Here is a 27,188-nt window from a genome sequence, read left to right as displayed (position 1 = left end):
TGGGAAGGTGGCCCCAGTCTTGTGCGTAGCATCAGGTTCAGTAACTATGTGCAGCAAAGCCTGAGGCATCATCTGTTGTGGTGAAGGTGGTGCATTTCTTCAAGCTTAGTCAGGGCAACCCTGTACCCACCCACCCCCTTATCTCCTGGCCTTCTCAGGATGACCTTGGCTGGTAATGAAACTGCCTTGACCTGAGAAGGGGTCACATCCCAGTGAGGTTTCTTTCTTTGCTGTGGCTGGTTCAGCCTTTTTCTCAGCTCCTTCTCTTCACAGTGCTGGCAGAAGAGGGACGGGACACATCTTTCCGCAGGATAAAGTCATCCCCCGCCCTTTGCCCACAGGAGAAATCAAAGGGCAGACAGAGCCCAAGGGCCTGGGAGGAGACAGACTGTCTGCACCTTGCCTCTGTGGCACAGCAAGGTGAACCTTGCTTTTATTTGGTCTTGAACTTATGCATTTGATTTTAATACTGTGAAACGGGTTGACACTGTGGGTGGGGCAGAGAGAAGGAAGGTGCTCCTGCCAGGGTGACGCTGCCCTGTGCTGTGGGCACCATGTGCTCCACTTACTTGTGGGCACCACGTCCATCTACACCCTGTGATCTGTAGGGCTGGGTGAGAGCAGGGCTGCCTTTATCTCTGGGCAGCGTCCAGAGATAGACCTTAAGTATCTCAGGTCTGAAGTACTGCCAGACTCAGACCACTGCTCTTTGTCACAGCCTGAAGCAGTGGCACAGTGTTCCTCCATCTCCTTCCTGTTATATCGCCTTTAAAGTTGTTCTGTACCTGTGTCTCATGGGCCCTGGGCAACCAAACCTCCTTGTAGCTCAATGCAGGCATCCCTTCTGGTCCAGGAGATGTTCAGTGTAGGTTGAAATCCATTAGCACGATGCTCGGTGTGAACTTGGCCCTCTGTGTTACAGCCCTAATCGGGTTAGGGGATCAGCAGCAGGCTTGCAGTGCCCACGTGGCTCTGCTGGCAGCTGCATCCTTATCACTGCACCTTATCACTGCCTACAATGACCTGACAGGAGGGTGTAGAGAGGTGGGCGATGGTCTCTTCAGCCATGTGACAAGAGATGGGACAAAGGGTCTCAATGGGCTCTGGCCAGGTGTTGTCTGGACGTGTTGTCATCAGTGGGGAGTGTGGCTGTGCTGCTTGGAAATGCCCTGAAATGGGCAAGTGCAACCTGCCTACAGGATAGCCCCATCCCTACCCTGGGGTATGTCTTGATGGGGTGGGGGGGGCGTCCAGTGTGCAGGTTAACAGGTTTCAGCCTGTTTCCAGGCTGGTGTGGCTTGCAGTGATGTGAGAGGGTGGGTCTGCTGGGACTAGCCCCCTGTCAGGTCTGCAGAGTGGCTGGCCATACACAGGTAGCCATCAGCTCTTGCTCGGGGATGCCCCGTGGTTGCCCTAATGCCCTTGGGGCTGCTGTCACGTGAACATCCTTAGGACAGGTCTGTCACCCACTCCCCACTGATGGAGAGCTGGGGGAAAGTCTGCCTGGGACTGTGGTGTGATGCAGGACCTGCTTCCACTTCTGGAGGCCAGTGCTGGGTCTGCTTCCAGCTCCTTGGAGGGCAGAGGGGAAGCGCAGTCCCTTCAGGGAGCGGGGTGGCTCCTCAGCTGTGTTTTTGCCTTTCCCATCCACCACAGGGTCCTGCGATCCCCAGCAGGAGCCGAGCGGGTTGCGGCTGAGTTCCCACCAGTGACTCCAGCGCGGGGACTGGGGATGGCTCATCCCAGGGCAGAGGTTTTCCCTGCGCTGTGGGGAAGCTGCAGAAGTTAAATGGGAAATGCTGAGAGAAGTCAGGGCTTTGTCTCAGAAACAAACATTTTGCAGAAGCGATGGATTTTTTTGGGCTGGGACCGTCCACTCCTGCAGAAACGCCCAGTCTGGCAGTATGTGGTGGCTGTGGGGGACATCAGCACTTATAATCCCTCACCACAGAATCAGTCTAAACACTTTGTCCCCTCTTAGCCACGTACAATGGGCTGTGGTGTGACACTTTATCTGGTTTAAATAAAAAAAAAGGCATAAAAAAACCCAAATCAAAGAAGTGTGTGTAGGGGTTTCTTGAAAATGTGAGCCCAGTGTAAGCAGTTGTTTAGTCTCTTTGGATAAAGCTTTTTCTGGATGTCAGCAGCCCTGACACACAGCTGGGTTTAACCTGTGGGAGCACGAGAAAGGGAGCAGGTTTTAATATAACCCCTGGGAAATAAGCACAGGAATATCTTCCAAGATCAGCTTTACCCTGACTCTGCTGCTGGAATTTTCCTAAAAAATGCAAAAGATAAACAAGAGCAGATATGGGAGCTGTGGGTAGGCTGTAGCTGAGCAGTTTGTCCCCCAGAACATCCTCATGTGGTGCCTTGCACTTGGCTGGACCATCTCAAGCCTTGAGAAGAGGAGGCTGAGGGGAGACCTTATCACCGCCTACAGTGACCTGACAGGAGGGTGCAGAGAGGTGGGCGATGGTCTCTTCAGCCAGGGAACAGGAGATGGGACAAGGGGAAATGGCACTAAGCTGCCCCAGGGCAGGGGCAGAGCAGATGTTAGGAAAAAAATTTTTACTGAAAGAGTTGTCAGGGCCTGGAACAGGCTGCCCAGGGAGGGGGTTGAGTCACCATAACTGGGTGTGTTTAAAAAAAGGGTAGATGAGGTGCTCAGGGATCCGGTTTAGCATAGGACGGGAATGGTTGGACTTGGTAATCTTAAGGGTCTTTTCCAACCTTGTGATTCTGTGATTCAAGCATGAGATGTGCTCCTGCCCCTCTTACCATCCCTGTGGTGGCTTCCACGCATGGCAATGCGACCCGGGGTGCCTCTTGCATCCCCCAGCACTGTTGTGGGTGCACTGGTCACAGCTGCCCCAGCAGCCGTGGGGAAGCAGCAGATCTGGTGCTCCCGCAGCTGCCCAGTTGTGCAGCCTCCTGCCTGTGTGCCTGGGACTGCCCCTTCCTCTGCTGCGTGGGTCAGGAGAGGGGCTCAGTTCTGAGACGTGAACAGAGTGCGCAGTATCACACCAGAGCCTCTCATAACCGTGAGTTGTTTGGCTTTTATTCCCAACAGCAAGGCTCTGGGAAGCATCTGTCATGCTGAAGGGACAAGGAGGGGTTTGGGGTCTTCTCCACTCCAAAAAGCACTGTTCCTGGAAGCTGAGCCCAGCACAGGACTGTCTCTGTAAGTGACTCAAAGGTATGACCGAAATGGAAGGGAAAGCAAACAAGGTCTGGAACGTTGGGCTGACACAAACATCTAACCAAGGGTGGAACAGAGGTCCCTGTCTGTGTCCCTTTGACTTCCCAGGTGGGGAATTGCTGTCAACCATTAAATATCAAACTCCTGCTGTTGTTGAGCCTTCTGGCTGTTGAGGGATGTGGTGGCCTCTGCAGGAAAACATTCATGTCAACAGTACAGCAGTTGTTGCAACCACCCAATTAAGCCAGTGGTAATGATGGATAAAGTGGATCAGGGTCAGGTCAAAGTCAGCCCAAGCCTTATTTCTAAGGCTCTGCAGCACAGTTGTGCACACCGAGTGCACTATATGGTCCTGGTGTTGACACTCCTGGGAAGAGCTGAGTTTGCAGCTCACATGTAACTGCTAAGCAGAAAAAAACCCCATCAAAACCCCTTAGCACACCATTCCCATTCAGTGGGGCCAGTTCAGCTTCATTTACCTCTTTCTGACCTTTGCAAACAACTCTTCTCCTGGCAGGAAATTGTCCATGTGCTATGTTTTACCTTGTAATTCCCTTTAATCTCAAATAAAGGCTCTGACTGACCTCTGTCCTTCTAGTGTAGGTGACGCATCCAGCCGGGCTGTGCTCACAAAAGACCATTAGAAAGCTCCCTGTATTCACACTGGGACCATTTATGCCACAGATGCTTTGAAGCAGGAGTCAGACCTCAAACATGTGATACTGTGGGACATTGTCCAGGCAAAATAGACATTTTTCAAGTGGCTGCTAAAAAAGCCTGTGATGTGGAGGTGAACTGGTCCACGTGAGCCAGAGCTCACCTTGCCTAGGGATGCTTTCCCACCCAGTTTCCAGTCTGCATGCTCAAGCATTTTATTCCTGCCCAGACCCTCTGTGCACAGCCAGGGCAGCCTGACCCAAATTCAGCACCTGTAAACCTTTGGGAGCCTGGAAAGTGTTTTGGTGACTCCGGAAATCACAGCTCTTAGTGCATAAAATACCTGATGCTTATTCCCACTGGTTTCCCATGAGCCTGGTTTAGTGCTGCTCCATCCCATGGGCTCCTGAAAGCCCTGAGTGGTGCTGGCACCGTGTTTGGCAGCTAAGGGTTACTTTCCCCTGCCAGGAGCTATTTGGTAAAGTATTTTTTGCCAGTTAACTGTGGCTAATGTGCTTTCATCTCTACAGTATGGATGCAGTCAGGGCATCTTTGAAAGGTGGTACTTAATAAAAGAGGACATGTTGATGAACTTTCCTCCCCAGCCAAGCCCTGTGCTTTTCCCACAGGCACCGCTGCAATGCACATACCCAAATGACCTTGGGATTCGAGCTGAAAAGCTGCTGTTTTCTCAGTCTGCTTGGCTTTGGGGCAGAAATTCCATCGCTGCTCTCATGGCAAAGCTGGGGAGGAGTGACGAGGGATGCCAGCGACGTTTTCCAGTGGAGTGCTGAGTGTGTGGCATGTCCTGTGCTTACTAAGCAGTGCCTAGCACCAGGTTGCAGCCTCCACCTTTGGTACTGCTCGTTCCCTGGGCTGTTTCATGTAACCTTGCTGGGGCAGCACGGGGCTGGAGGAGCGCCCAGCCCTGCCTGTCCTTGCGGAAAGGGCTCCGGAGTAGCTGACCGCCTGCTGCCAGCTTCCACAGTGTCCCTCTGGTGTAAACACAGCTGGGGAAGCAGAAGAGCAAGCATTATTTTCCAGCTATTTGTGGTTAGTGTTCACACCTACAGCCCCCACTGCTTTCTCTGTGCCGGAGAGAATCACACTGAGTATTTTACATTGACACAACAGAGTTCATCTCCAGGGCTCCCCCCAGACTCTGCCTGTGGTCTGGGGGTGGCCTTGCCCAGGCAGGTGGGCTCCAGTCATGTGGAACAAAGCTGAGATCCTTGACCCTGAAGTGACTTTGGAAACACCACCTGCCTGCTCAGCACCTTCCCTGTGGCTTAGACCTCATCTCATCAGGGCTGCACGAGGACCCAAGGTAGGGTCCTCAAAGCTCACTCTGGGGACTGGTTCCACCTCACAGATTTGCCATTAGCTGAATGGGTGCGACTTTGTGGGTGCTTTAAGACCGGAGCAGCTGAAAGTTCTGCTTTCTCCAGCCCTGCTTGGTGAGGAGGACCAGGACTTTCTGCCCCACGTCGTGGGCTGCCATGAGCATTGCCTATGGGAGAGGCCAGCTGCAGGCAGAGGGGCAGAGTAACACGTGGCCAGACCACTAAAAATAAGCAACAAGGCTTGAGGATGAGCGTGCAGGTGCTGAAAGCAGGTGTGTGCTGGACCAAACAAGTCCGGAAAGCCATCAGAATAAACAAGCGAGTCACGGGGCAGCGGCTCTGTAAGCAGGAAAGGGGGGGTGGGACCATGGCTCCTAAACCAAACAATTAAGTACTTTTTAGATTAAATATATATATATATATTGCTGTGTTGGCTTAAGCCTGCGATCAGAGCCTTCCCGGTGCACCGGCTGAGCTGTGGCTGTCCCGTCTCACCTTCTCCTTCCATGCCACGGGAGAAGGAGGAGAGGCTGTGCCCCGGCCCGGAGGAAACGCGAGCCGGGGGGATACACGGCCATTACCGGGCGGATTCCGGGGACTCGGGGGTGCCGGAGCCGGCCCTGCCCGCCGGGATGCCGCGGTGCTCGGCGCGGGGCGGGGCGAGCCCGGCAGGGGGCGGGCGAGGCCGGCGGGGCGGGGCGGGGCAGACGGGGACCCGCGGGGACCCGCGGAGCGGAGCACCGGCGGCAGCAGCAGCATGGAGCGGGAGCCGTGCGTCTTCAGGGACCCCAAGGTGAGGTGTTGGTGCCGCCGCCGGAGGCGCCGGGATGGGAGCGGGGCTGGGGGGACAGGGACCCGCCTCGGGGGCACAAGGACCCGCCTCGGGGGTGAGCGCGGGGCGTGCACACCGCGGATGCGGCGGGCGCCCCGGGAGCGGAGATAGAGACGCGCACCGGGGCCGAGCCGCCGCACACGCACCGGGGGGTGGGGGGCGAGAGCTGGGCGCGCCCCGGTGTTGAGGCGGCGTGTAGGGGGGTGGGAGCTGGGGCATGGCCCGCGGCAAGGCGGCTGAGCCGGGGGGGGGGGGCGTGCCCGGGGCTCTCGCTCGGCGGCACCAGGCGGGGGTTGCGTTGCCCCGGCCCGGTGCTCCCCGCGGGGACCTGCCGGAGCTGCCGCGGGTGTCCGGACCCCGCATTTCCCGGTGCCGGTGGCTGTGCCCCCCGGGCGGGGGATGCGCCGGCAGCCTGGCCGGGGCACGGCTGGGAAGAGCCCAGCGCTGAGGGGGCCCGCGGAGACCTGCTGTGCTGAAACGGGCGTCTTCACCGTTCTTGTTTTGTTTTGGGGTTCGTTTCGCTCTTGGGTGTGTGGGGTTGGGTTTGTTCTTCTCAAACATTTAGCTCGGTTGTTCCTCCGGCACCCTAGATAACGTCACGGTGGCTCCAGGGTGTGCTCCAGCCTTCCGCTGTCACCACGTGCTGGATCAATGCCTCTCAAGTAGGGCCGTGCCGTAGCTTATTTGTTCGTTTAGTTGGAGGACAAAAGAAGCTGTGAAGGAAAAAGATGAAATAGATGTGGTTAGAAGCCATCCTGTGTCTGATGGCAGAGCACTGCTCGTGCGGCAGGTTAGGACAGCTCAGCTCTCAGGCTGTGGGCTGGGTAAGCTGGTGTACAGGTTTCCTCTGCCCGGCTGCTCTGACTAGCAGGCAGGGTTGGGCTCTTGGTGGGCAGTGAGGGGCCGGGGCAGAGGAGACCAAGAAAAGTGATATGAGTGTGCTGGTGGTCCCACTGTGGGAGAACCTAAGTGGTGGCAGCTGCGGGAAGCTTTCCCAGGGAAGAAGATTGCCACTGAAAGCCCAAACGTTTGGTGGGGGTTTTCTTTTTGCTGCTGTTTGCATCCCCTACCACTCCCAAACCATGTGTCTCTTGATCTGAGCTTGCAGCAGTAACATCAGGAAAAAACATTGGAAAAGCCTGCATGCACACTAACAGTTCCTTCCATTGCTGGGTGAGGTTTGCTTCTTGGGGAAAGTGACCCACGTAATAGTGGGCAAACCTTGATACAAAATGCAGGGAGCATTGACAACTGTTAATGGTTAAGGCGTTTTTAAGGCTACTTCAACTTTGAGGGATGTTGGGGTTTCATCAGCTCCACCAAGAACAACAGCTGGTGGTTCACCCCAGTGATTTTAAACTTTTGGCTGAGGGAAGCAAATTAAGTTCTTCTTTCACTTGTTCTTCTTCCTACTTTTCCAGTGTGTGGGAGAGTGGGATGCCAAAGACAGACCTGGGAAAAACCATGCAGGGTTCAGCTGCTGAGATCAGGCTCCTGTTGTCCCGCTTCCACAATTACGCAGCTGGTTTTCCTGAGTCAGGCAGTCCCTTCCAGTCCTGTGAACCTGCAAAGTCAGGCTTGGGGGGGGGAGGAGGGGGGGAAAGGTCTGAAGTCAGTTATGAGCCCTATTCACTCCCCTGGACCCTCTGCCATTGGGAACGATCGATTTTGTGGTTTAGAGACGTTTCTGGTAACTGGAGCAGCTTTGAGCCCCGGCTCAATGTGGGGCCAGGCCTGCCTCTGTGTTTTTTGGGAACTTGCTGACTTCCAGAGACTGCAGTGGATGAGCAGGGAGCTGCTGGGGGTGACTTTGAACCCTGCTTATCGTGGGCCATAAAGGAACAGGAAAAAAACTGCCACCATCGCCTATCAATGTCTTGCAGCCTGGTGGCTCCAGGAGCCTCGCACCGAGGTACTAAAGGCTGCTCCGCGTAGGAGCATCCTTCTCCTCCTCCTCAGCTGCCACAGCCACGTGTCAGATGAATGCTTCTCTAGAAGCCACGAGCGTTCTTGCAGTGGAGCAGTAGGCTGTGCAGGTCTTGTAGCTTCCCACGTCTCTCTTTTAAAGGCTCAAACTTTAATGTGTGTGGCAGAATCATCTCCAAAATGCATGTGTGGGTGTCACCAAGTGTGAGGATAATACTGCATCTCTTCTGCCTCGCATCCCTCTTGATCTGGCCTCAGCTGGTGCTGCTCAATAGCACCTGTGGTGAGCTGATGACGAGGAGAACCTGGGTCCTGGCACCATGGTTTCACAGAACTGGTGTTTGGGGAGCACAGTTTGTACTTTCTTTGTCTTATCTCTCATTGACTTCTGATCAGTATAAATATTTTACTGCCACATGTATCTAATAGTCGACAAACGGCAGCTGCAATTACTTGGATTTCCAGTTATTGAAATCAATAAAACGAACTTTAATTTTTCACCTCTTAATGTCCTGATAAATAATCCTGGGCAAAGTCACTGCTAAGGGTTTTAAAATGATGCAACTTTAGTTGGCCACCTGGATTATCTATTAACATCTGCTGGAAACCATCAGAATAGAAGAGGAGGTTGGTGTTCCTCCTACTATGGTGTTAGGGCTTTGTTCGTTTTATGTATTTAAAAAAAGACCTTAAACCCACCCAATACAGAAATTCCCTCGAATGTGTTAGCTTTGATGGTTCTTTATATGCCATGTAATAGGCAAATGGAGCAGCTAATGGCTCTGCCACGGTCTGCTGAGCAAACCCTGGAGTGATGGAGAAATGCTGGTGGGTTGACTGTAGCTGAAAATACTTTGAATGTTTGGCTAAGTTTTCCTCTTAACGTCTCTGGATTGAAAATAATCAGAGCTGATCTTTGAACCCAGCGGTATTTGTTTGAAGTGCCTCCTTTGGAGTTTGCGTTTGTTTCTGAAGCTTACTACGTTTCAAAGAAAACACAGCATTTTCAGAGGAGAAAAGTCAAGCCAGAGCCCTTAAAACCTCTCCAACTTCTCCTTTTTTGAATTATTTTTCTATATTTCCCCCGCGCCAGCTTGCCGATAGCGTGGAGGAGTCACGCGCTGCGGTTCAGCTGAAGCTTTTGTTTCTGCATCAAAATGGAACGGCCTCAGTTTGCTTCAGCTGCTGTGCTGGGGCTGGGCTGAGCTGAGATTGCACAGTTTACGGGTTCTGAGCCCATCCCTCGGGCTTTCCACCAGCCTGTTGTAGAACTCGGAGGTCTTACTCTGGCTTTTGGATGCTCGGGTGGGCAGGTGGTCGGTGCGCTTGCTCTCGGCAGCAGCACTGTGGAGGTGCAGGAGAAGGACCGAAGGGTGGTTACACAAAGGTGGTCCTCCTTGCTGCAGCTGGGAGAAGAGCAGTGCTCCTGCCTTGGGAAAGCTTTGCTGCTTTCAGAGCTCTGCTGCTTTCTTGCCCCTCATCGGGACAGGTGTTGCCGCATCCAGGCTGGCCGGCACCAGTGCTGCTGGTTGGGGTCCTGGACCAAGTGTCCAGATCCCTATTTAATCCATCTATGTGGGCGTCCCTCTCCACATAATCCAGAGCGCTTGTGGTGGCAGGGAGGCCACGTGTACCTCTGTGTGCCGAGGAGCAGAGCCCTGGAAGAGGCAGGGGCCCCCTCGTTCACCTTATTTCTGCCTACTCAGGCATCATCTCCTGGAGCCACCGCTCGGAGAGAACTCTTTCATCTTTATCTGGGTACTTTCCTTGACTTAAAGTAAGGTCAGGTCACCCGCTTGTATCTGGAAGTCCTGTGTTTTGTTTACCCAAAACACACAGGCAGGAGGAGAGCTGAGGTGTAATCTGCTGCCAGCAGCTGCCTGTGGACCTGGAAACCTGCGAGCAAGGTGCTGGGGGGAGCTGGGCTGGGCTGCTTGGTTGTGCCTCTGCTGATTGCATCCTTATCTGGGGCCAGCTCTCCGCAGTGACCCTTGTGGGCACACCTTTGCTTCTTCCCTTCAGTGTCCCCCAGTAATCTGAATAGCCCAGATTAGTTCCCAGCTGCAGAAAACAACTGCCCCAAGCGCTGATCTTGAGGAACCCCACAAAGTTTTGGGTTGAGTAGCATTGCACAAGAGTTCCTTAGCACTTGTTTAGGTCCAGAGAGACCCAAAGAAATTGCATGGCAGTGGAGGAAGAGCCTGTTGCTGGTGTTGGAGAGGAACCCTGCTGCTTTACAAACATCTTACCTGCAGGAGAATTGTAGAATCATAGAATCACTTAGGTTGGAAGAGACCTTTAAGATCACAGAGGCCAACTGCAGCCTAGCCCACCTCTAGACCATGCCCCCAAGCACAATATCTAAATGCTTTTCAAATACCTCAAGGGATGGTGATTCCACCAGTTCCCTGCAGAGCCTGTCAGAATGTTTGACAACCCTTTCAGTACAGAAATTATTCCTGATATCTAACCTACATCTCCCCTGGTGCAGTTTGAAACTGTTTCCTCTCATCCTATCGCTTGTTACCTGATGACCCCTGTCGCCCTACATCCTTCTTGCAGGTAGTTGTAGGGTGCTACTCTGCCCCAAGCCTGTAGCACTGCCTGGGGTTATTGTGACCAAAGTGCAGGACCCAGCACTTGGCCTTGTTGAGCCCCCATAAAGTTTGCCTCTGCCCATCGATCCAGCCTGTCCAGGTCTCTCTGCAGAGCCTTCCTGCCTTCCAGCAGATCAACACCCCCACATGTTTTGGTAGTGGCAGGAGGATGTGACTTGCATGGGTGAAGGACGCCACTGAAATTGCTTTCATGTTGATGGAAGTGTTGTGTTGGGGTGATCTTGCTTGTTGGGATGGAAATGGAAATGTTTGGGCTGAGAAGACACCAGTAGGTTTGGGTTGCTTAGTTTTTATATCCAGCATGGGCAAGTTTCAAGCCTGTCCATCAGAAGGTCACGAGGGCTGTTGAAAACCTCAAGGAATGGAGCTTGCATGATTTTGAAATAGGAATCAGAGCTGAAGAGTGGAAAGCATGCCAGGCGTCCACATCTGGCGATGCAGATCATGTCCACTGGCTGTTACTTTATCTGCTGTGTCTCAGGACATTTAGTCCTCACAAGCTGGATTGTGTAACTCGATGTGGGGGGGAAAGATCAGGTTTTGCCCTTTTAGAATCTTCATCGCTGTAGATTCAGGTCGTGTCTTAAGGGTAGGAGAAGTGCAGGGGTATCTCTTTACAACCTGCTAGCAGGGGTGTCAGCAGAGATATTCCTGATCCCTGGGCCAGCTGACTGCAGTGGTACAGGATCAGCACCACGAGCGGTCCTGAGCCGGGCAGCTGCACCCTGCATCCCACCAGTGGACAGTTCAGCAGCAGCTTCCTGGCTGTGCCAGGCCATGAGGGCTGTCCCACCCCAGCAGTGCCAGCCTCTCGCAGCAGAAGCGGCCCATGAAAGCCCTGGCCCTGAGTCAGATGAGGGGTGTCTCTGCCTGCACGCCGTCGAGGGCTGCGGTGGGCATCAGTGTGTGCCCCAGAGACAGGCACTGCCAGCTCGGTGCCGGGAGCTGGGCCAGCGGCGATGAGCTCACGTCAGCAGCTCAGGGACGCTTCAGAGGCGAGCGGAAGGATCTAGAGGTGAACAATTACACATTGGAGGGGCCTGGCTTCTCACTTTCATTCCAGCTCCTTGTAGTTATTGTTTGATGCGTACCCTGATGCCAGAGGGTTTGTGGGTTTTAATTAGTAACCCTGGGCAGTTTAGTTATCCATGCAAATACCCAGTCCTCTCCTGGCTCCCTCTCAACTCTTGGCATCCTGCAGCAATCATCTACACAGGAAAGTTTGTGCAATGTTATAACTAACCAGAACTTGGTGAGTTAACTTGCTGTTCAACAGTTTCCTTAAAAAAATAAATTAAACATGGATTTGGGAGGCTATTTCATTGCTTAAAAGAAAACAGTTCTGGACATGGGAAGGTCTAGCTGAAACATTTTACAGCTAATATTTTCCTTCCCGGTTCCACTTCCAAATTACATTTGTCATGTTCCTCCAAAAGTCCCAACTTGCTTTTGTTTTTCTGAGGCTCTTTCTCCAAAATCCCTCGTTTCAGCAATAACTGGGAAAATGGGTTTCAGAGCGAAGAGATCTGAGTTACTGTCCCATTTTTAATGAGCCAAAATATAAGTGTGTTATTTTGAACCCAACTCAGCTCCACGGGGCAACCTTTGTTCTCTATATATTTTAACAGTGGCTTCTACCATGGGACTGGCTCCATGGGTAAGATTAGAAAGCCTGTAAGCTCCCATAATACTGAGTAATTAACAATATATCAGGAGCTGTTTCTTGGAAGTGAAGTCAAAGTTTTTGTGTAATGACTCTTAGGAAATAATTGATGCTAATTAATGTCTGTGAATTCAAGGAACAAGCTGGAAAGTGAAGGTGTTTTGGGGTTTGATTTTTTTTTCTCTTCTCCCAACCTTGAAGCCAAACAAGGGCAGGGCAGTTCCTGAGAGTTACTGGAACCAGAAAGGCCCATCAAATGTGGGAGCTGTGGCAGCAATGAGAATATATTTAGATGATACTTAGGCAAATGAATGGTATTTTAAAAATGTTCTTCCTTGTTGTGACTTTGTCCCTGTACTGGCTGTGTTTGCACCCACGTTAGCACCAGCTGCTCCTCTCTAAACCTTTTGCTGCAGCTCTAAGAGTACCTCACAGATTTCTCTTCATCTCATTGCAGGTAGAGCTTCACCTCCACCTGGATGGAGCCATTAGACCAGAAACAATCCTGCACTTTGGCAAGTGAGTTGTGGCAGGGGGAAGAAACCTCTGGGAGCTGCAGTCCAAAAGTATCATCCCTTCTGCTTGTCTGCTTCTCCAAGAGGAGACCTGGTGCTGGTGGGCTGGGAGAGCTTCTCCCCTGTTGTGCAGGGAGCAAGCCTGGCTGGTGCTGGTCTTAGTGGGGTCCTCTCAGGGAACATGCTGATTGCAGGAACAGGGTGTGGTGGCCATTGGTCCTGTGGGCCGGGCAAGTTAAGAGGAGCCACCATGAGCGATGTACAGGCAGCATCTCTCAGACAGAGCGGCTGCCTGTGAAGCACACCTGGGAAGTGGTGGGGTTGGTGTGCTCTTGGCTCTTCTTCCACATTACTAATTGCAAAAGCGAGTTCAGTGAAAGCAGGCTGGGAGCCTCGTCTCACTGGTGGTGCTGTGCCACCAGTCTTGGGAGGAAAAACCAGCTTGGGTGCCCCTTGGGGCCTGGGTGCTGCCTGCCTATGTACCCCAGGCTGCCTGCGCAGTGTTCACGGTCAAGGATGCGCGCTCGTGTGAGGGTGACCCAGGAAGGTGCCTGGCAGTGGCACAGAGAGGATGCTTCCTTCATGGAGCCCACGTGCACCTTCTTGCTTCAGTGTAGCTTGTGTGGGAAGCACCAGTGAGAATGATTAACTGGTGTGAGGAGCTGGCTGTAAGCAAAATAAGCCTAAGGCTTCTTCCAGCTGTCACTCTTCAGAAAGCTAGTGACACCAGCAGATACCCTCAGACTGGGAACGTGGCAAGCATAAAGGGTGTGGGAAACAGCTTTCAGGCACAACTTGGGACATTTGGGAGGGGACTCAGTTCTGAGGAGGGTAGGAAGTGGCTCTGGCATGCTGTGAGCCCAGCAGACTCCAAGGCAATGTGATCCTTGGGGGAGATACTCGCTAAAGCAGCCTGGCCATGCGTTTGGCAGTGCAGTTGGAGTAATGAAGGTTGATCAGAGAAGTCAGTCTCATTCACTGCAGGATGTCTGCCTGGCACGCTGAGTCAGCATTCCTGTTGGCTCTGCCCATCTGCTGATGGGCTGTGGGGCTGGAGTAAAGTCCTGATGGACAGAAGAGTTGGTGCTGACTCCCTGGGGCTGTGCTGCAGCTGTGCTGCCAGCAAAGGACAACTGCTGGGGTAGTCCCCAGGCAGGTTGTAGGAGCCCTGAAGCCCAGGAGACAGCAGCAGCCACCTGAGGCACCCTGTGTGTCTGTCTTTCTTAGGACAAACCTCCATTGCTGAGTGTGTGCTGAGTGCTGCCTTGCTTTCAAGCAGCAGTAGGGCTGCCAGCCCTTGGTGCCACACTTGGCTGGGGTGCAGCAAGGCCGTGGGATTCATGGGCTCTAAAACTAGTGCTCACACTGATGTAAAACTAACCAGGCAGCACAGGGGACTGGCTTAATAACCTCACCCTGGACACAGAAAGCTGCTTGTAGGCTATTTTTAAAGGTAAAGAGCTAGAAATAAATTTGCCCGGTGGTGGCTGACCACATATAAATAGCCTGAAGCTGCTGGGATGCACAAGCCCCCTTGGGCAGTGGCTGAACTCAGCTGGTTTTAGAAACTTTGGCCCCAACTCTGTCAGGTCTAGGTCAGGCTTTGCATTCCCCCCACCCAACCAAAGGGTTTAGAGCCCTGGCAGACCCGTCATGGGACAGGGTGTCATCGCCAGACAAGGTGTCCCCCTGTCTGCAGTTGGGACAGTGTGCATGCTGCTTTGGGCAGGATTTTGAGGTGCTGGCAGGCATGAGCATGTTCCACTGGAGCAACTTTGCTGTGGGAAGGCTGCCAGCTGGGTTGGATAGGGCAACAGCAGCTCCCAACTCCATCCTGGCAGGATCCCCCAGAGCCCCTGACTGCAGGGTCTCTGCTCTGTGAGTCGTCCCAGAGCACCATCCCCGTGGCCTGCAGGGAGGCAATCCTTGGGAAAGCACATGGGACAGGTCAGGGAAATGGCTTTGCTCCAAGAAACTTTCCCTGGGCGGGTGGAGGAAGATGTGGGCTGGTTCCTGGAGCAGTGCCATAGGGAGGGCAAGGTGGGGAGGAAGAGCAATGCCTTGGCAGTGATGAGCGTTCCCAGCCACGTGCCAGCAACTTAATCTGTGCAGATTGCGTGGCAGGCTGAGTGTGGGGCTGGTGTCCTTCCTTCCTGAGCAGGAAAGGAGCAGTGTTTACTGGGAGCAGGGTCATTTGGGCTGCAAGTTGCTTGTCAGGGTGGCTGCTGGCATCAGGACGCTGTCTGTGGCGTTTTGCCCCTGTTAGCAGAGAGATCTGTCAATCGCCTGTAATTCGTTGTGACAGGCAAGAGGATTAAAACCGAATGTCTGGTTATTATTCCTAATTTAGGTTGGCATTCCTGGGCAGAGTGACAGCCTGTGGGGTGAGGGTGGTGATGACTGCCTGGGAAGCAGCTGCATGCAACATCCTTGTGTCATGGGCCCCCAAGCCTGGCTGTCACCCCAATCGGGACACCTCCACCTACCGCCTACCCAGGGCTCCAGGGGCAGCATCTTCCCTCTTGGAAGAGTTTAGGTGGGCTTTGCCATCTCCACCCCCCTAGTGAGAGCAGTTGTTAGGACAGCTGCTTTCTCCTGCATGGGAGGTGTCCCCATCAGAGGAGCTGCCACTATGAGGTCGGGTTTGGGAACTGGCTCACTTGCAGGAGCTGCTGGTGTTAAACCCACGAGCCACAGTGCGTGCGTGATCCCAGGCCTGGGAGTGTCTCCATGATTTTTCAAGCCTTTGAGCCTGCATAACTGGAAATTAACTTTTCTAAAGAATTTGGGCAATTTTGCCACTAGGACTTAGGGATGCCAAGAAATAATCCAGAGCCCCATTAGATGAAGTCCTTCTTAAGCTTATAATGTGCTCTGGCTGTGTTCCTGCTGGGTCAGCCTGGATTTGTATTTTGATTTGTTTATGCTTTGCCTGTATTTTGAACTGCCTTCCTCCCCACTGAGGTTTAGGGCTGCATCTGCAAGGAGATTTTGGAAGAACACCGTGTGCCATATCTCTCTTTTGTGAAGAAATGGAGGTTGATGCTGCCAGCTTAGGATGTGATCATGGAACGGACTGAATATCCGATAGCCTTTCCTGCCAGTAACATGTGGCTTCATTTCCAGGAAAAGAGGGATTCCTCTGCCTGGCAGCACTGTTGATGACCTCCTGAAGCATGTCAGCTACAAAGCACCACTGACACTCACACAGTTTCTGGAAAAGTTTAACTACTACATGCCTGCCATTGCGTAAGTACCCCACGTATCCCGCTCCTTGCTTCTTTCCCCTCAACCCTTGGCAGTGCCTGCTGGCTAACACTGCTCAGCCTCAAGGGCGACGAGTCCCAGTGATGGGTCCCACTGCTGTCCCTGCAGGGGTGACCGTGAGGCGGTGAGGAGGATCGCCTACGAGCTCGTGGAAACGAAAGCCAAGGAAGGTATCATCTACGTGGAGGTGCGGTACAGCCCCCACCTCCTGGCCAACTGCCGCGTGGATCCCATCCCATGGGGCCAGACCGAGTAAGTGCTCATGCTGCGCTGGGAGCCGGTGGGGCATGGAGGTGGCGTGGCCTGTGCCAGTCAGCCAGCGTGTCTTCAAAGTCTGGGTAACCAAATCTCCTCTCTCTCCTCCAACGCAGCGAGTGCCGGCACTCTTCCACCCCGCTTCCCCGTCAATAGGATTTGTCCTCCTATAATATCTTCTGCGTGGTGCCATGTTTTAATGTCCCTTGCTTTGGGCATGTCGTTCTGCACGTGCAGAGCAGCTTTGCTTATGCTTCTGGCTGAAGTCGTTGTCTGTGTGAGGGGAAGAGCGTTCAGATACAGATCGCCTGACTGTGAAATGTGAATTTGAGCTGGCAGACGATGGGAAACATCGTAGGGGGCTGGGAATCCAACCCCTTCTTTACACAGCATCCCCGCTGTGGCATGTACCTGTGATTAAATCCGGGCTGGGCTCTGTGGCTCCTTGCAAAATGAGCTGTGATGGGCGTTGAGCCCCATGTTTGTCCCTACCTGGCTGCAGGAAGTCGTGTGCCCTCATGAAGATGCTCTGGCAAAGAGCGGGTTCCTCTGCTCGGGCAGAGTTGGCATCCAGTTCCCCAAGGCTTTTCTAAATCTTACTGTCATCTCTGCATGCTTTTGTGCCCACCATCTGGTAGATCCGGGCATGGCCTGGGTGTAAATGTGCTCTTCAGCTCTGGGGGTCTCATTGGGCCCCTCTGGATGTTAAGGTGAGCGGGATGCTGGGCAGCCTGGGGCTTTGCACGGGGTGTCCTGTGGGGTTTGCTGGGCTGGACGGTGGCTCCTGCCTGCCTCCCTGGTGGGTGCCAGGCTGCTCACTGACAGCTTCTCTTCTCTGCAGGGGAGACCTCACTCCAGATGAAGTCGTTAACCTCGTAAATCAGGGACTGCAGGATGGAGAAAGGGATTTCCACATCAAAGCCAGGTCTATTCTATGCTGCATGCGCCATATGCCAAGTAATGTATTGCAGCTCCCCTGCTGCTCTGCTCCCCTTCCCTGACGCGTGGCGGGGGGGTGACATCCCCGGGGTTCAGGTCCCATGTCCTGGGTCTGAGGTGGGACCAGGCAGTGCTGAGGAGGAGGAGGAGGCTTTTTCTTGGTGAGGGTCATCTGCTCCCTTCACTATGGGAAAGGCTCTGCTGGATGCGAGTGTGGGGGCCCATGGGTACAACCTGTAACTGAAAGGTCTCACTAGGGAGACAAAACAGACTCTTCTGCCTTTTTCTGGGGAGGTGTGTTTTCTGCACACAGCTCACTCCCTGCCTGAAGGCTGGAGCTCTCCTTGGGCCACTTGAAGTCATTCCCACAGCCAGCGGTTGCATCTGCTATGACTGTCTGGTGGGTCCAGACAAACATCACAAACAGTGATGGGAGCAGGACCAGGCATGAGATCTTGCACTTGCCCTGCTCATGGTCATGCTGCTACAGCGGCATATTCCTTCCTCAGCCTGGGTCATGGGTCAGCCAGAGAATCTCCTGGCTGCTGTCACTGCTGGTTTAAGCTAAAAACACAAGTAAAATGTAACTTAAGCCACATACAGAAACCGGCTTTCATATCTGAACTTTGTTGGTAACTGGTGCTGTGACCCAGAATAGGAAGAAAACCCAACTTCCAGTGTTTTGTTGGGCTGCTGAGTTCTGTGAGCATCTTCTAGGGAAGGATACAGTCAGAGCAGGGTTGTATGACACAACTTTGTTATGAACATCTTCATATCTCACAATGGTTTTACGTCAGCGGAGTAGGTAGTGGAAAGCTCTTTGCTAATGAGGGCATGGTTAATTTCTGTCTAGAAATGTGAAAAATTATGTTCTTAGAAACTGAGAGATTTGGGGGTGGGGTTTTTCCTGCCCGCACAGCCACCCCCAGACAATACTTGGAAAACGTGACCTTTACATTTCTGGTTTCTAGGAAGAAAACTTATTTTTTCACTTTGTAGAAGCTGGGAGGCTGTAAGGCAGCATCATGCTCAGCTGCAGTTGCAGTCCTGGCACCCAGGACCTGTGCAGCAGGAGGGAGGGATTGCTCATGCAGACAGCTCCCGGTGTCCCCAGGGCACCAACTCTTACCCAGAGCCAGGGATGCTCTTGATACGAGGCTTTAGTGCTGCGTTTGGGATGTGCCACACAGTGAGAAGCCAGCCTGTAATTTATGAACTGTTGAGAGAAAGGCAGGGATGCCAGCCAGAACGAGCTTGTATTAAACTTGTTAATAAAATAATGGCTCTGACCCAGTGAGCTGGAAACTGATGAAAAAAAGGAGATGAAATTACACGTTTTCTTTGGTGTTGGTATGATTTGGTGGTTGTAGGTACACAGCAGGTGTCTGTTAATGATTAACACTACCATTTCTGGCAGTTTCTTGGCCTTTTGCTAAGGGTAAGTGCTAGATGAGCTGGTAGATGCATGCCCTTTCTCAGAGGTTATCCTCTGTCCTGATCAGAGAGAGCTCTGAATTAGTCATTGTCTTCTTGTTACCTTTTTCTCCCTTATACCAAAAAAGGTAACACTTTGTGAGGGTTAAAGACCAGCTCCTTCCCACCAGGAGTAGTGTCCAGCATCTTGTCTGGGAAGTTGAGGATGCTCTGCAGCAAGGCAGGGCAGACTGTCATACAGGTTCCCCCCAGAGATGCCTCCCAGCCCAAACTCCTCCATGACACAACACATCCGATGGGACAGTTCTTCCTTCACCCAGGCTGGGACAGGGTGAACACTCAGGAGCAAGTTGAGGGATTTCTCCTGCACACCACGTTACAGCCCTGGGCTGTGCAGTTCAGCTCACCTCGGCCCAAATGCAAAGCCAGTTTGGAAGGGGTTTTTTTTTCCCCCACCCCAAAATGAGCAGAAGAACATGTCAAGAGCAGCTTTATAGCTGCTAAATGCTTTTGATTCCCCTTTGATTGACAACACACTAATCAGTTGGCAGCTTTTATTTGCCTGAACATGTCAGACCTTTCTAAGAGTTTGTTACCTACCTTTTTCAGCATCGAACTTTAGGAAAGACCAAAGCAAATAGCTCTAGCCCTCTAGTTACATATGCAGGGTTTGTTTAGAAAAATGCAGAAGGTACATCACTTACTGATGCTTTCTCCTGAACCCTGGTGCTGTCTCTTCTAGGCTGGTCTCCAGAGGTGGTGGAACTCTGCAAGAAGTATCGAAACAACTCTGTGGTGGCCATCGACCTGGCTGGAGATGAGAACGTGAGGGTGGAGAACTGCTCTGAGCATAAGAAGGCTTATGAGGTTTGTTTCCTAAGCTTTGTGAAAGAAAGGATGGGAAAAACAAATACTGAGGGCACAGGCATGAGGGGGTACGTGGTACGTCATTCGGGCTGCAGCCAGCTGGGACAGCTTCCAAATGTGTTGCTGCTGTTAAAACCATTCTGTTAGATGGCAAAGGTATTTGTTGATATTTCCTAAATGATTAATGGCAGGAGTCATTGCTGAAACATAGCTGTAGAGCTGGGACATGAGTGATGTGGAGCCCATGTCCTGCTGGCAGCACCGTGCTGCTGCCGACTGGGGTCTGCTCCTGGGGCTCAGGAAGACCACAGCCAAAGTGGGGAGGAGACTGGCCTTTTGTTCTGACAGAAATTGCCTGAAGAGGCAGAAGCTGAGTGTTTGAAGTGCTTCTATCTGATCATCTCAAATGCAAACACTGGAATGACTTCAGGGGCCTCCTCAGGGACTCTCACAAGACCTCAGTGCTTCACAGTGGCTCAGAGGGAAAGCTTCACACCTTGCTCCTCTGTGCTGGGGGGACTTTGGGGTTGCTGGCCCCTTGTATTGGTGGGAGAGGAGGTTGTGTACCCTCACTGCCCAGAAGGATGGTGGTTTGCAAGCAGCGCTCAGGTCTGAAACCATGTGGGGCATTCTCAGGGTCAGTGGGAGCCACCACGACATCTGTGCTGGGAGAGCTGTGTGGGGATAAACTGAGACACAGCCACGGGCTTTTATTAACTGATGGGCTGTCACCTCTCATCCTGCCCTGCTGTGCCAGCAGTGCCCAGGCCTGGACTGCCACATCAGAAGGATGCATCTTGTCTCTGTGCCAGGCACTCAGCCAGGCTCAGGGGGGCTGAAGCAATCCCAACAGTCCCTCTTGCTGGCATGGCAGGGTACTGTATCCTGTGGCTGTGCTCTGTGGGGATGTAATGCATCCAGGGGAATTGGGGAAATTGATGGTGCCACCCAGGCATGCATGTTCTGCCTCAGAGCTGCTGGAGAGGAAAGAATGGGTACAGTGAAACCATGACACTGGCTGTGGAGGAGCACCAGGGCAGAAACGTACAGCCAAGGATCCTGGAACCACTGTGTCCAAGGACACAGTGATCATGGGAGGAGAAGCCAAGAGGATGTACCATATATCCTCAGAGAAATGGGTTGAAAAAGGGATTAAGCCACTCCAGGGAAGATATGCCCATGGATGGAGGTTAGACCCAAGGTGCCTCCTGGATGCCATGGGTCAGGGGATCAGGCTTCAGTGGCCAGAAGGATTAACGGGGAATTCCTGGTGCATGTGGTGTTCCTGACCCCTCTGCTTGTATCCCTGGCTGCTGTTGGGATAGTTAGGGATGACTGTCTTGTGACTGGGGAACAAGAGTTTCTGGTTGTCTTCATCCTGTGTAGAAACAAGTGGACAATTGCAGTGCTGGGGTCAATCTTCTCTTGGTCTGGTACTTTAGCCCTGCTGAAGTTTGGTTATCTAAAAAAGTGCAAAGATGTGTAAAAAGCCCCGACTGAGTGCCTGGGAAGGGCATCTGCTGTGAGACAGGGCTTGCAGCCTGCCCATCGATGCTGGCTGGGTGGCCCTTCTGCAGCAAGGTAGGAGCTGGGTTTCCCTTGAGCCTCTGCAGCTTCCCAAACCCTATGGGACCTGTGGTGACCCTGGCAAGGGGCTTTTTGGGGTGGCTGTAGAGAGCATCTCAGAATGCCTCTGAAGCTGTACCTGCAGGGTCTCCCCAGCTGGGCTGCCTCTGCTCCAGCCCTGTCCAGAAGGGAGGTGCTGGTGTCTGAGCTGCTTCTCTGCCCTGGGGGCTTTTACATTCTCCCAGTGGCTGCAGCCAGCCAAAAAGGTAGAAGTTTCAGCTGCAGGAGCTGCTGCAAGGTTCATGCAGAAGGGCAAGTGGGTGGAGGAAGGAGAGCTTCAAGCTTGGCACTGTCTGGAGAGGAGACAGCAGTGAGCTCACCCAGTATTAAAAGACCCTGAGGAGCCTGGCTGGGCTCCCGGGGAAGGTAACCAGGCCTTCTAAGGCCCTCTGCATCTGGCACTACTGAACTCCTCTCCTGCAGCCTGTGCTACAGCAGAGACCATGCGCCTGTGAGTGCAGGGCTCATGATTTGGGGCTCTTCACGCAGAGCCCTGCAGCTTGCTGTGCCAGCCCAGAGGTTTGCTGACCTTGCTGTGGGTGATGTGACAGCAGCATGTCCTCTCTTGCTTTGCAGGAAGCTGAAAGATGTGGGATTCATCGCACCGTCCATGCTGGGGAGGCTGGCCCACCTGCCATGATCAAGGAGGTATGAGGAGCTCCCAGCCTGGGACAAGGAGTAGAAGGGACTGGGGCATCCCAGGGCAAAGAGAGGGGTGGGAAGTGCCCCTGCATCCCCTACACCGGGCAGAGAGCAGCCCGTGTCTTCCCTGTATTCGTAGCAGAGCAAACGTCAGGGACCCAGGCAGAGATCTGTCTCTGGGGGCTCAGAGAAGGAGCCCCCCTGAGCTGGCTCAGTGGTGTGGGGTGTACCCGTGGGGGGCTGGGATTGCTGGGCAGGCAGAGCAGAGCTGGTGCTCATAGGCTGTACGTGGTTTTCCCGTGTTCTCTAGGCAGTTTATCTCCTGAAGGCTGAGCGCATTGGCCATGGCTACCATGTCCTGGAAGACCCCGAGCTCTACAAGGAGCTGTTGAGAGCAAAGATGCATTTTGAGGTAAGAATGTGTGGTGGGAGGGTGAGGCAGACAGCTGCTGTTCAGGTAGAAAATCAGCCCTGGTTTGGGCTGTCCTACAGCTGACCATGCTGGGAGGTGACCCAGAAGCCCAAAGCTCCACAGCTCTTTGCTGGGATCTTCGGTGCAAGGAGCACTGGTATACACAGCAGAGAGAAATGGATCCTGGTCTGGCTGAGGGTACATTTTGGAAGGGCTGTTCACTAATTTATATACCTTAAGGCTGCAGACTCCTCGTCCCACGGTGTGAGCTGCTGGACCAGACACTGGTTGGAGGGTGGAGGTGCCTGGGAGCCACCTCGCATGGGCAGATTTCCTTGGCTGTTCCCCAGAATGAGTGTATCTACCCAAGATAAGGAATAAATATGTGTTTATCCTTAATGCCAGGCATTTCTTAACTGTGGCCAGCGTATGGCTGGTAGCAGCCTGGCCATGGGAAATATCCCACCAGCTCCTGTTTCTGTCACGTAGTCTGTGGACTCTTCGCATCTGTGTCCTGAGACACGCACTGCTCTGTTGGAGCAGCCCTGAGGGCTAGTTGTGGACAAAGCTCGAAACCTCTATCTGGCTTTAGCAGCACTTGTAGCTATCTGAGTGTGCAGCTGGGCTTCAGATCTGTGGGGTTGATTTGAGGTTTTGTGTTTAACTCTCCCAAACAGGTCTGCCCTTGGTCCAGTTATCTCACTGGAGCATGTCTTCCGGACTTTGGGAAACACCCAGTAGCACAGTAAGTCTTCTCAATTATGTGCAATCTTAAATAACCAGGATTTGGGTTGATTATAGCTGCTTTATTGCTTTGCAAAGGCAGCACCTGTATAACTGCTTGGGAAAATGTGGTACCTCCTCACCCTTTGACACAGGGGGTGCAGCTGGATGGGGTGTGGGGATCCCTTGGGGATGCTCTCCTGTCCCTCCTGCCCTGCTCTGAGCTGTGGGTGTGAAATGCTGCATGCCAGCCATTAGTCTGTGAGCGAGACCTGAGGTTGCTGAACCCCTGGGTAGGAGATCCCTGCTCCCTGTGGCACTGGAGAAGCAGGTGAGTGCAGAGCTGTGGTGAGACAAGCCAAGCCCTGTGTTTGTGTCCAGCAGCGTGAGCCGTCGGGACGGCTGGGAGGGCTTTGCTTTTACTGCAGCGTCCCCTGAGAACTGCATGACCAGTGCCTCACCCAGGGTCTTACCCGATTTCCTTACAGATTTAGGAAGGATCAAGCTAACTACTCTATAAACACGGATGACCCCCTCATCTTTAACTCCAGTATTAACAAGGATTACAGCATAGTGAAGGACTACATGGGCTTCACTGAAGAGGAGTTCAAGAGAGTGGTAAGTCAGCCTTGGCTGGATGCTCTGCTGATGTCCTGCTGCAGCCCAGAACAACCTGTGCTTTTTTTTTAATTTTATTTTTTTAAGACTTTTCAGTGGAAATCAGAAAACCCTGCACTGGCCTTGTGAGCACGAGGCTGAGGATGGCTGCTGGGCTGGCAGAGGGGGAGGCAGGGAGCACCACGGGCTATGGGGAGCAGGAGGACCCAAGTGCTGCTCAGTGCAGGGTGGGCTCTGCAGGGCCTCCATGGCTTGGGCTGACTGCTTTGGGTTTTGTGGTAGCAGGTCAGTGGAAGCTGTCCACTGATGTCCTCACGGCAGGTCGTAGCAGGAAGGAAGTAAGGTGCCTGATGGGTTTTTTTTCAGGATTTGGGATTGTGGGTGGGTTTCTTCAAGGCCTGGCCCAGGAATTAGCAAGATGTAGCAGCTACAGAAGTGCTTGTGGCTTTTTGCACATAAAACATGAGTATGCAATGACTGGGCTGGCAACAAAGTCACCGTTGGCTTCAGTTTTGGCACACACAGTCAGTTGTGTGTCTTGATTATATCCTTGATTTTCTAATTACTCACCTGAGACAGAAAGACAGGAAAACTGTTGGGAGTTTGAGTTACCTGGTTAATGGGGGAAGCTTTCCTGGTTTGCATTGTCAGCACTTTAACCTATATGTCTCCCAAGATATTGCTGGGATTGGGAAGTGCAGGGTGCACTTCACGGGAGGGCATCAGTCTTGCTCTGAGCTCTGGCTGGAGGAACAGGAGTCCTTTCTCCTACAGATCTGTGTCTGGGTCTGGAAGGAGGGACAGGACAGCTCTGGATCCGCAGCTGTCCTGCTGCCAGCTGTTCTCTCTGGCTCTTGCAGAAGCTGGGTTGTTCCTGTGTCATAGGGCAGGTCCCTGCACAAGATACTTGAGCAGGTGAATTGCACAGGCTCTGTCCCAGAGGCAGCACATCAGCCACCGCCACTGTGCTAGGAGAGGCTCTTGTCCAAAGGGGAGATGGGCATGTGGGTGCAGGTCTGAAGTATATATACCCTAAAAACTCCAGAGTATTTAATGACCCTCACTTTGTGCCTGTTTTGTTGCTCTTGAGACTGCTGTTTGTGCTGGGCCAGAGCAGTTACTCTGTAAATTGAGGCCACGGAAATGAATCATGGAGTGGAAACTACACTGTCCCTCACCTCCTGCAGCTCCGAGCCAGATGTTTGGATGTGCACAACCACATGTTGATATCTGATGAGTCTTAATGTCTCCCTTGTGTTCCCCCTCTGCCTTCCCAGAACATCAACGCAGCTCAGTCCAGCTTCTTACCTGAGAAGGAAAAGCAGGAGCTGCTCAACAAGCTGTATGAAGCCTATGGGATGGTCCCCAACGCATCGTGACCCATCCCCGCAGCCAGCGCGGAGCAGTGGCCCTTCTTCAGGCGTGCTCGACTCTCCTCCGTGCTAGTGGGAGCGCTGGGGAAGGCGCCCCGAGTCAGTCTCTACTACTGACACCCCTGTGTTAACCCTTACAGCGCTAAGCAGAATCAGACTATCCCATACACCTATCACCTGCACAACCCGTCTCCCAAACGGGTATCCAGCTTCCTAGCTTGCTCTTGTGCCAGCAGACTGAAACTGCCTCCTGGCCTGACTCCCTTCCCCATCTGCAATGCAAGCAGAAGAACCTCCCCTGCTTTTTCTCCCCCTCTGCTTTATCCATCCTGCCCCACTGACCTGCCAGCCCCCTGTCCCCCAGCGCAGCGATAACCACCTTTACCTGGGGTGGGGGCTTGGGCTAACTGGGATGTTTCTGGGTGAAAGGTGTGTTAGTGCTGGCAGGGAGTGAGCAGGCACTGTGGAAACAGAGGCTTTATTCCCACCCATATGGGCAGGAGGGTTTGGCCACAGCTGTATTTACCCAGGGTTAGTCTTACACTAACAAGACTGGAACAAGAACAAGCTGGAAGCTGGTGCTCTGGGATCTAAAGGGCATTGGAAAAAAAAAAAAAACCCACCTAAATCCTACATGATTATTTTGGTGTCCTTTCTTGGGTAAGGATTCCTGCGTATCCGGCCTCTCGCTGCCACCGCTGCAGAAGCGCACACGTTGGGCTCAGGCTGCAGTTGTGCTCACAGCTGGCCGTGACCATGCTCACACAGGCACAGGGACTTGGAACATATTTTTACCATTTTTGGGCCAAAATCTGCCTTTTGGGACTTTTCCCAGTTTAGTGCTCATCCTAGAGAGTTCCTGTGAATTGCAGTTTGCTCTTCTTTGCTCTTTGTTTAGGACTTGGACAAACCGCATTCGATGGCCTGTTTTAACCATTCTGCCCTCTTCCTGACTTGATGTAATCTTTAGGCACTATTAAAACCACATAAGTTAACTCAGTAAGCTCTAAGGCCCAATGTCACATATTGACTCAGGTCCCATCTGAATTGCTTCTCTCAGAGCCACAACGCTGAAGTCAGATCTTCCAGCTGGTGGAGGAATATTTCTAAGCCATTTTGGTGCATTATCCTATTTTTACTTTATGCAATAGAGCCACGCAGCCGGAGGAGAGACCATTGTTTTATTATGAGTGTGTGGTGTGCTTTAGCATCCCAGGTGTCTGCCACGATGCTTACTCCAAAGATACTATACCAAAAAGTGGCCTTTGAAGAGGGGCTGTGGTCACCATTGCTACAGTCAGTGTGTCAGACCAGTCCGGTCTCAGCCAGCGGCGAGCGTGTGCTGGGAGTGTTTCCATCCTTTTCAGGCTTATTTGTCTTCTGAGGAAACAGCTCATCTCTGAAGTACATGGTGCATTTATCCACCTAGAGATATATGTAGCTAGGTAGATTGATGGATATGGGAGAGTGGATTTCTTACTTTTATAAAGCATCACTTTTAAGAACATGGTTGTGGTAAGAATTTGGGTAATTTTTCTCCAAAAATTCTTTCTGACGAAGAGTTGCTTGTTTGGATTCTGGGCAGTTGATTGTTAATCCTGTTTAATAAAGTAACAGATTTATATTAAAAGAGAAATCCTCTTGCCTTTCTGTCCAAGGGAGAAAGGTATCCCTGAAAGGTAGCCTTGCTCCCTTGCTGGACAGGCAGGTTTGGTTTACAGATGCAGGTTCTTCTACCTCACATCCTCTTCCCTTCAGTAATCAAAGGGATGTGTAATGCTGCTAGAAGCAGCTGCACCATCACTGTGCACTCTCTTTTACAAGCATGTATCAGTAATAGTTTGCAATTCCCCCCACCCCACACCCTTGACCCTCTGAGTTTTGCACAGTTGGTTGTGATTCAGAGCCAAAGTGGTCCAGGCTGGGCTGTGGGGTGGCACTGCCAGCTCAGGCAGGGGAGCGCTTGCTGAAAATCTTCCTGATCATTTAGTGCTTAGTTGTTGAGTTTTGGGAGGTCCAGCACACCTCTGTGTTCAGATGAAATGAAGGGATCAGAGCATCCATGTGCTCAGCAAGTCAGGATGTGGCTGGACTGAGCCACTGCCTGTGGCCTTTCAGCACAGTCGGGGATGCAGCTGACCTGGCTCTTTCACTTGCAGGGGGAACCTGATGCCTTTCGCCTGACCCCGCAGGGTAGCTGGCCCACAGGTCACTAATCATCTGCCTAAATATAAGCCTGGAACAGATATTTTCTGACCAGGGAGACCTAAGATTAG

The 27,188-nt window shown here is 52.6% G+C and overlaps 1 protein-coding gene across 1 annotated transcript; it reads left to right on the top strand.

Annotated features, from left to right (window-relative positions):
* Positions 1-5,949: 5,949 nt before the first annotated feature.
* ADA (adenosine deaminase) lies at positions 5,950-26,499 on the top strand. Its single transcript, XM_084271603.1, has 11 exons — positions 5,950-5,995; positions 12,699-12,760; positions 15,883-16,005; positions 16,132-16,275; positions 17,120-17,235; positions 19,394-19,518; positions 21,721-21,792; positions 22,097-22,198; positions 22,876-22,943; positions 23,410-23,539; positions 24,817-26,499. Exons 1-11 carry the CDS (start codon positions 5,960-5,962, stop codon positions 24,916-24,918), a joined length of 1,080 nt encoding a protein of 359 aa, XP_084127729.1. The 5' UTR covers positions 5,950-5,959; the 3' UTR covers positions 24,919-26,499.
* Positions 26,500-27,188: the final 689 nt, after the last annotated feature.

The sequence above is a fragment of the Gallinula chloropus genome (genome assembly GCF_964237585.1).
Source record: "Gallinula chloropus genome assembly, chromosome: 16".
Classification (NCBI taxonomy): Eukaryota; Metazoa; Chordata; class Aves; order Gruiformes; family Rallidae; genus Gallinula; species Gallinula chloropus.
This window is presented reverse-complemented; position numbering and strand designations above follow the sequence as displayed.

Excerpts from the sequence above, each read along its gene's own strand:
- ADA (XM_084271603.1), top strand. The coding sequence starts at position 5,960 with ATGGAGCGGGAGCCGTGCGTCTTCAGGGACCCCAAG. Across the intron at positions 5,996-12,698 it reads GCGTCTTCAGGGACCCCAAG|GTAGAGCTTCACCTCCACCT; the intron begins GTGAGGTGTTGG and ends ATCTCATTGCAG. Across the intron at positions 16,006-16,131 it reads TACTACATGCCTGCCATTGC|GGGTGACCGTGAGGCGGTGA; the intron begins GTAAGTACCCCA and ends CTGTCCCTGCAG.